The sequence below is a fragment of the Echinops telfairi genome, unplaced genomic scaffold (assembly GCF_000313985.2).
Source record: "Echinops telfairi isolate 266 unplaced genomic scaffold, ASM31398v2 ScPeMD7_18;HRSCAF=68, whole genome shotgun sequence".
In the NCBI taxonomy this organism is placed as follows: Eukaryota; Metazoa; Chordata; class Mammalia; order Afrosoricida; family Tenrecidae; genus Echinops; species Echinops telfairi.
This window is the reverse complement of record NW_022103915.1, coordinates 15,639,066-15,648,505: the sequence shown is the minus strand read 5'-3', so window position 1 is coordinate 15,648,505 and position 9,440 is coordinate 15,639,066. Positions and strand designations below refer to the sequence as shown.

The window sequence follows — 9,440 nt, the reverse complement described above, 5'->3', positions numbered from 1 at the left end:
TCCTCGTCGTCCTCGCTGCTGTGGATCAACATGGTGGCGTCGGAGAGAGACTTCTTGTGGCCGAACCTCAGGCTCTCCGGCGGGGCCGTCTCTTCTGGGGCTGTTCTATCGGGGAAGACGCAGGGCTGGGAGCCGGCGGCCAGGGCCCGCGGGGCCACCTCCGCGGCGGAGGCGGACAGGGTCCTCTCCTTCAGGCGCAGGCCCTCGAAGCTGGGCGGCAGCCCCGCGATCTCGATGCTGTTCCTCTTGTGCAGGTGCGCGCGGCGGGCCAGGGTGAGGGGCTCGCTGACCTCCTGCAGGGAGTGGGCCACCGGCAGGCTGTCCTCCTGGAAGGTCTGCACCGAGTGGTGGACGCGCCGGGTGATCAGGTCCGGGTTGCTGCTGCTGCTGTAGAGGTGGTGGGACAGGTCAGGGGTGCTGTTGGCCGGCCGCGGGGCCTGGTAGGGGGGCGGCGGGCGGTAGACCTGGGTCCTCATGATGTTTGGGGCCGGGTAGTCCTGGGCCTGGAGCTGCACGTTGGTGAGCTCAGGCACGCTGACCGCCCCCACCACGGGCCGCCGCTCGGCGGGGTACGGGTAGGGGGACTGGCGGTGGAAGCTGTAGTTCAGGGTGAAGGGCGAGTGGGCCGACTGGGCCGAGGGGTAGTGCGCGTGCTCGCGGATCTCGGGCTGGCTGTAGACCAGCGCGTCGGGCCGGCTGTACGCGTACGAGTTGCCCAGGCTGAGGTTGCGCAGCGAGTGGCTCTGCCGCTCGGCGGCGTGGAGCGCCCCGCGGTTGAGCTGCTTCATCACCGTCTCGTAGTCCGGGGTGGGGCGGTAGGAGGGCGGGATCAGGGCGCTGTGCCGGTGCGAGGGGACGTAGTCCGGTCTCATGATGTCGCTGCCGGTGATGCTGGGGTTGGAGGACACGGGCGAGGGCTGCAGGCAGGGCGCCGCCGCGTTGTTCAAGGAGCTGGCGCTGTGTGCGCTGTACACGCTGCCGTTCCGCAGGCGGCCGCCGAGCTCCAGCTGGGCGCGATCCAGGCTCGTCTGCGAGTGGCAGTAGTACCCATTCTGGTTGGTCACGAAGAGGTTATCTGCAAAATACAGAAACATATATTTTTCTAAATATTGGAGAATGGAATTTTAAAAAATGGAGTCAATCAGGCCTCTTCCTACCGAAGACATGGAGGCCCCATGGCACTCCATGTGGCTTAGAAACACCAAGTGCCCCTGGCCCTCCGTGCCCACCCTCCTGGCTTCCTCAGCTACAGGATGGGATCAAGCTCTGGCCGATATTAAAGATGAGCCAAATCCAAGTTCAGAAACACGCACACACGTTGCTAAGCCACTCATGATAACCCAGACACTGACGCAACCCAAATGCCCTTGAGTACGGAGAAAGAAGTGATGCTGCCACTCGTCGGAATGCTACCCAGGCCAAGAAAAGAAAGGGGGTGGCACAGAAATGCACAGCGAAATGAGCAATCTGAAAAGGCCCCCGGCTACCCGAGTCCTACAACATGGCAGTGTGGAATGCAGGGAAACCGGGCCAGTAAAAGGACCCATGTTTGTGCTCCAGGTTCGAGGTGGTGGGGGACAGAGTGATAAGGAGATAGAAGTCGGGCCCTTTAGGGTAATGAAACTATTCTCTGTGCTACTGTAATGGGGGACGTATGACATTATACACTTGTCAAACTCCTTATGAAGATACAACACAAAGTGTGACCCCTGGTGTAAACTAAGGAACTCCGTGAACTATAATACACCACCTGTAATAAACGCACCACACTAAAGCGAGATGTTAAGAATAGGGCAGTGGGGGTGTAGGGGGATATATATATGATAGCCCTCTCTATTTCCTGCTCAATTTTTCTATAAACCTAAAATTGCTGTTTAAAATAATATTTTTAAAATCTTATCACTAAACATTGTATTCTTATGAAAGTCCCAACCATGTTCTCCTAGAAAGACAAAACAGGTCTTCTGGACTTCTTCGAGAAAGAGTAGGCTTTCTACTGCGGTAAGGACTTACCGCAAGGGCAGCTTTACCCTGTCCTATAACATAAGGTTGCTCTGAGTCAGAATCGACTTGATGGCAGTAAGTTTGTGGTTTTCTAGCTATCGGGCACTGGAGCCAAATACACTGCTTGAGGCACCAGGCCACTGCCTGCCATCTCTCCCTCCCTTGTTGATGTCTGTAAACGCTTCTTTGAAGAACACTCTAGATTGTGTGCATGGGCTCCTCTCCTATGAGGAGAGGGTGGGTAGCAGGGTCTGAGCTCTTCCAGGCCTACAGTATCCCCAGCAGCTGCACATGCTATGCCTTGTCCCTCAGCTGGGAGTTCAATCAAGTTAGTGGTAAAGTGCCTGCATGTGTGTGTGTGTGTGTGTGTGTGTGTGTGTGTGTGTACGTGTGGGTGTGCATGCGCACGAGTGCATGTATGAGCATGTGTGGTCCTGCTAGGGGTTGGCAGGGGCAGGTGAGTTCCAGCTGACCTGCGGCTCACTGGGAACCCTGCTGCCTTGAGCGCCAGCTCTAAGCTCAAAGACAATGAGTATCAAGTCCTCCGGAGGACAGGGCCTTTGAATCACCAGCTTTTTGTGGTTCAAAAACTCCACGATATGGTGAGTCACCAGTGACTATCAAAGAGAGAGAGCACGTTGGGTGAGGGACACACACAGCCACTCCAAGAAATGTTTTGAGGGGCAGGTGGGTAGGGTGGGCACATCTACCTTTCAGGAGGAGTCAGGTACGTACGCCTACTCCCGTCCCATCGTTCATGGTGGAGAGCCATGTAACAGGAATGGTCACGGAGAGTGAATAGAGGGTTCAGGGCCAGTGTCATGTATATGGTCTCCCCCAACCACCCAACCAAGCCCATTCCGGGAGGAGGGCCCCCAGCCCAAGCCACTGAGGGAGGCCGACATGCAGCAGAGCCCTGCTGCCAGCATACAATGACCAGAAGCAAGGTGACCTGGGCCAGAAGCAAGCTTGGCTGCAGTGTGCTCTCAAAGCCTAAGGTCACCTACCCCAACCAGTAGCAAGTGGACAGGAGGGTGCAGGGGACAAGGCATCCTGGGAGCAAGAGCCCAGGCCCAGGCTGGCTCCAGCAGCAGGCAGCTACAGAGCAGCCAAAGAACAGCAGGGAGGAGGTGGGAAAAGCAGGACGAGAGAAGAGTCCTGCTCCGAGCAGCGGCTCTATGAGCAGAATAAGGAATGGTGCTGCAGGCCCGGACATGAGGGCAGGAGTTCGCCGGCAGGCATCTGCCTACTAGAGGCCCGGGGAGTGGAGATTAGAGATTGGATCAGGAACGGAAGGATGGAGCAGGTGGCCTGCAAGAGATGGTATGTGAAGGGAGGAAAGGGGCCACGGGACTTGTAACCTGAGGGCAGAGACACACACAAGCAAATTTACTCTCAGTTTTGAATCCGGGCAGGCAGGAGAGTGACTTCATTCTAAAATACAGGCACGAGGGAAGGGCAGGCAGACTTATGGGGCAGAGGGATAAGTTCAGATTCATTGTTTATTACACTTCCCAGTCTGAGCTCTGGTGCTAAACCCTGGGCACTTCCCAGACACCAGGGACTCATTCCCACCCTGGGCATAACACGCAGTGGCTCCCTCATCACGGCTGCTGGGACATGCGCACGAGACAGCAGTCAGCCCCGAGGGAAGCTGGAACTCGGGGGATTTGGACCAAAGGGCCAAGGCAGCTTGCCAAGGGAAGGGAGGTGGTCATGGGCAGCCCCCTGGGACCCAGCGAAGGGAAAGGTGCAGAGGCAGAAGGCAGGGAGGACCCAGTGAACTAAGAGGAGCATCCCTGGGAGGAGCTTGGATGCTGCAAGACCCTCCGAGAGGGCAGCTTCAGCGGGGCAGCCCGGGCAGAGGATGCGCTCTCGGTAGTCAGCAAGCAGAAGCCCAAGGAGACATTCTTCTAAGAAGGTACTATAGAAGAGGAGACAATAACTCAGCCACGGGACAGAGACAAAGGACAATAGAGCGCGAGGGTGTTTTCAGACTCAGGGAAGAGCGAGCAGCAAGGCAGAGTTGGAAAGGCAGGCGGGAGAGGAAGGGGCTGGGTCGCAAGGACAAGACAAGGGCCCCGGACAAGGACAAGGACGTGAGGTGAGTGGGGAGGCAGCACACATCCCGAGGGGAGTCCTCTTGGAAGCCACACCCCAACACACACTGCTCCCAGAGTGCCTACCTCCCCGCGCGGAAGTGCTCATGTTGACACTAGACACCTGGGACAAACAGTGCCCCCACAACCCACCTTCCAGTCCCTCTGCTCCGCGCGGCCCAGGAGGGTCCTACTGACAGTCCGTTGGCCGGCTCTGCTCTCCACACTCCCCAGCACAGAGTGTGGGCCATGGCACTCACCGACCCTCGACACACCGACCCTGCCCACCACCACGTCTGCGGGATCCACCATCTCTCAAAGGCCATTTCACCTTCTTCCAGAGGCTCCGCTGCCTCCCCAGCAGGACAGGAGCTTCTCTTGCCCAGACAGGCACAGCAATCTCTTGCTCCCTCTCCAAACCAATCATGCCCTTTGTCTTCAGGTTATTTGTGTTCCTGTCTTATCCCCACCTAAGATCCTAAGCTTCTTAGCATGCAGAATTACCCACCAGATGAATCTCCTGGGCCTTCAGTACAGCCTGGATCCAGAGGAGAGGGTTAACTGTCCACTGGACAGAACCACAAATGGAAGCATCAGAGGGCTTTCCCTACCAGCAGCTCCCCACACTAGTCCCTTGGAAATGGCAGCAGTGAGATGTTTAGTCCTTTATGGTCTCAGCCGAGGGAAAACTGATCAACCATCTTGGCCAGAAAGCAAGGACACACTCTCCCAGTCTAAGGGGCTGTACGAGAATGACAATTCTCGCTGATCAAAACTGGGATCATCTGAATGTCAAAATCACTACTGTTATCGTCCACACCCCCAAGAGAGGGAAAGTACTGGCTTCTGGGCATCCAGGATGGCGGGAATCATGACAGTGGCTTCAGGTGTGACTTCTGCCAGGAACTATCCTGGCTCAGTCTCTCCCAGTGGTCATAGACCGAGCAATAGTACAAATTGAATGAGGCATTTCAGAAAGTGTACTTTACCTTGGGAAGAAGTATATGGTTCTGTATAGTGTCCATTATAATGCAGCTGGGGTGGGGGGGGCATCCCGTAAGGCTGGGGCTTAGGCTAGGAAATGGAAGAATTGGAAACGGGGTTAGAACACATTGCCCCATAGAGGTGCATCATGTAATATACATAAAGCAATTCTCCGCTGGTTTCTTTCTCTTCATCTGAAAGCTTCGGAAGGGGTTCCGTTCATGTAGAAAGTAAATATTAAGATGCTATAGCCCTTAAAGACTAGAGGAACCCGTGACTATTGCCCTAAATCATCCATCTAATGCAGAGGTCCTCAAACTTTTTAAACAGGGGGCCAGTTCACTGTCCCTCAGACCGTTGGAGGGCCGGACTATAGTTTAAATAAAAAACTATGAACAAATTCCTATGGGGCCGGGACAAGTCGGCTGCTAAGCAGGACAGGTAGCAGTGGCAAAAACACCCCGCAGGCCGGATAAATGTCCTTGGCGGGCTGCATGTGGCCCATGGGCCGTAGTTTGAGGACCCCTGATCTAATGTGACAGTGAGGCCATTCCCCAGGTCAGCCTCTCAACCAAATAATGACACTAGCACCCGTGAGGAATGTGCCCTCCACGCTCTGAGGCCGCAGGAGAAAGATTGGTGGAAGTATCACTGAATGGAAACTGGTAGGTGGGGCTTTCTAGTCTCGGCAAGGGTGACGGTCCCGGAAACTCACAGAGCAGTTCTACCCTGTCCTGTAAGGTCGCTGTGAGTCGGCATCGACTCCAGGGCAGGGAGCTTGGTTTTTTTGGTTTATGTGTCATTTTTGTGACTCCTGCCAAAGCCCTGGGAGGGAGCAGGATTAGAAAAAGCTTACATGTGGTATATTTAATTTAATTAGACCATGTTACACAGTATGTTAAATGCCTGCTAACATTTTATTACTCTTGGCTAAGTAGTCAAGAGTAAAATTTTTAATATTAGGTTGGATCTAATATATAAGTGCATGCAATATGATACTATAAACATTAGATTCAAGCAATAGAAAACTCTCATTTCTTTGACTGAAAATTATCAGATACTGGCACATTTTGTTGGTCCAAGCTCAACATTTAAACCTATTTCAAGGCACGTTATAGGAAGGGCCATGCTTCACCCAGAGAAGCCATCATGGTTCCCCTTCTTTCTTACCAGCGACATCCTTGACGAAGACCTCCTCCTAATTGGGTTCACTGTCACAGGCTGTGTCTGCCTAGAACACAGGGCATTTCTTTCAGAAAAGCTTGTTATACAACTACACAATCGTTAAAGTTCTACCAATATAAATTAAGGTCTTAAAAAAATCGAACATTTTGAAGCAGAAAATAAAAAATAATTACAGGTTACACAAACTAAAGGGAGAGTCAGTGGGCCCGCTTGGGACCTCGGTGTCTTCCTGCAGCCCGAGACCACAGTCTGGGCGTGAGCCTCCTGCAGAGTGTCGCTGCACCAGAGGGGGCAAGGCGTGTGCGACCCAATGCTAACAGGACCAGCGAGAAGTGCCCTACGAGAGTTGGCAAGGCTGCAAGTCTTTACAGAGAAAGGCCGCCACATCTTTCTCCTGCAGAGCAGCTGGTCGGGTTGAACCACCAACGTTTTGGTCAGCCACTGAGTGCTTAACCACTGAGGGGGCCATTAGCAGTGGGGGATCAGAACATGGGGTTAGATCACCCACAAACTCAGCCCAGGAGAAGCACAGTCTGTGGGTGTGCATGTGTCCTGGGGCCGAGAATGGCCCTGAAAACCTCCCGGAAGTGTCCGTGGAGGGACCACCAACCACCAGCCTGGATCTTAACATGACAGACGCCACCTTTCATCGAAAGCCAGTTAAGTACCGATTACAAACATGAAGGAGAGATAGGTTTGTAATTTAATAACTTCAGGACTTATAGTTCCTCGAAGGAATTTCAAGAACCTGAGAAAGTAGAAATTTTGGTTCATTGAGCCTGTGGCAACACCACTCTGCACTTGTTTATATGAAACTTCTCTCTGCAATGACTTGCGTGCCAAACCAAGATAGAGCAACGCAAACCAGGTTGACCTTCCCAACCTGGACAGCTATACAGTGTAGGGGAAACAACAACTGTTTTCAGACACTGGTTATCAGGCTACACAGAACAGTGTGCCCCGAAGAAGGAGCAGCCAGCGAGGGGAGCCCTCAAATAACTGCCCGCCTGTGTTATGTGCTGCTGGAAGCGTTTCCAGTCTGAAGCAAAGGGGCTGGGCTTTGCTTCCCAGAAGGCTGCTGGGTCCTGCCTAAAACAGTGCTGAAAATGCAAGCTCCCATGTGTCCCTACTGTGTCCGAGTGAGTCAACCAGAAGCCAGGACAAAGGTAAAATCATTTAAAGGAAACAAGTATACCTGATGACCAATAAGGTAAAATACACAGTATTTAGAACCCAATAAAACGCAACCAGATATACAAAGAAACAGGAAAGCACAACCTATAATAAGGAGAAAACTCAGTTCAAATCAATCACAAAATTACACTGGTAATAAGAACCTTAAAGCAATCACTATGCTCAATTAAATGAAACACATACAATAAGGAGAGACACGAAAGATAGAATAAGACCCAAACCCAACTTGTAGAAAGTAGAAATACAAGTTCTGATATAAATATATACATATACCAGACAGAATTAACGACAGTGATGAAGAAAGCATCAGTGAAAGTGAGGTCATGAAGATGGGAACCATACAAAACGAACCAGAGTTTTTAAAAAAATTACCAAATTGAACAGGCCAACTGTGTGCTGTAGAAAAACTTCAGGGACCCTTATAAAAACGTAACTAAAGTTCTGAAAAGGGTAGAGGAAGGAGGAAGAACAAAAACATTTGAAGAAATAAGATTGGGAAAGTTCCCAAATCTGATGTAACCTCTTACCTAATCTAAAAAAAATTTTAAAAAAGGATAAAACTGTCCGCTGTAGGGAGAATATCATAAAAGTGGCCGCTGAAATAGAGAGTGACGCTGAGAAACAGAAAGCGCCAGGGAAGGCTTGTCAACATAAACCAGAACCGGTGGATCCACGTTGGAAAGCACAGAGTACTGGGGAGGAAACCGTCCAAAACGGACGATCTGCTCTGAACACCACCACCTGATTCACGACGAAAGTTCAAAGACAAGGCTGTCAATCTGTGAGTCAAAACACAGGCAAATTAAAGACTTTTTCAGACATGTCACGTTCCAGCACGTAAAGCCCTAAACTTCAAAAAAGTACCCCCGGAACGTCCTCTGAGGAGAAGGAAGCGGGACCAGATAACTGGGTCCACACAAAGGAAGAGAGAGTTCTGGAAAGGGTCACCATGTAAGAGACTTAACTATGGCCGTGTATAATATGTGGACTTTATCTCAAGAAAACCACGGAAGCACGGACAACTGAAAAGTGGGTGAAAGGAGACATCGGTCAGTGTAAGACATGGAAAAATAATAATAATTTATAGATTATCAAGGGTTCATGAGGGAGGGGGAGTAAAGGGGGAGGAAATGAGGAGCTGTTCAGTAGAAAGAAAATGTTTTGAAAATGATGATGGCAACAAATGTACAAATATGCTTGACACAATGGATGTATGATTGTGATAAGAGCTGTATGAGCCCCCAATAAAATGATTTTTTTTAATTAAAAAAGAAAACTACTGGGGAAAAAAAAAGAAACCAAAGTTACTGTGGATGAAGGAAGAAGAGTTTTTGCTTACAGGTCATTGGATCTATGCCAGTGGTGGTGGGATAATTCGGAAAAAGGCTATCAATAATGGTTGCATAACATGAAGAGTATAATTACAGGTAAAAGTGGTTGAATGGAGAATGTTTTGCTGTGTTTATTTCTGCCACAATTTTTAAAAAGTGCCAATAAAACTGTAAGATATGTGTGTGTGTATGTATGTATATGGGCATTTTTTACTTCGACAATCCTTTAGATATATAATCTTGCACTCCTTCGATGGCACACAGCAACTATAAACCCCACGTACATGTGTAGGCGTTGGACTGCTAGCTGCAAGACCAGCAGTTTAAAATCACCAGCACCACCCCCACTGTCCACTCCCATAAAGAGGCAATTCTACCCCGTCCTGTAGGCAAAAAGACTGGTGGCTCTGCCCCTGTGGTAGCCTAGAAAACCTGAGGGGCAGGTCCTGTCTGTCCATTGGGTCGCAGTGCATTGGAATCGACCAGGGAAGCACACAACAGTAACCAACAACCTTAATTGCCCATACGTCTTCATTTTTTTTTTCGAGTTGTTCTCATATTTTTAAGTGTACAGTTATCAGAAATACTAGTGGCAGTACTGTGCTTAGTAATAGGAACAAGTGATGACATGGCGGTCTATATA

At 50.7% G+C, this 9,440-nt stretch overlaps 1 protein-coding gene across 1 annotated transcript in view; it reads right to left on the bottom strand.

Moving 5' to 3' along the window:
* Positions 1–9,440, bottom strand: part of PTPN21 (protein tyrosine phosphatase non-receptor type 21) — a 45,226-nt gene that overhangs the window by 10,478 nt on the left and 25,308 nt on the right. Inside the window, exons 9-11 of the mRNA XM_004699064.2 lie at positions 6,258–6,318; positions 5,093–5,177; positions 3–1,075 (exon numbers count right to left, since the gene is read on the bottom strand). Coding sequence (XP_004699121.1) covers positions 3–1,075; positions 5,093–5,177; positions 6,258–6,318 — 1,219 coding nt within the window. The remainder of the gene's footprint in view (positions 1–2; positions 1,076–5,092; positions 5,178–6,257; positions 6,319–9,440) is intronic.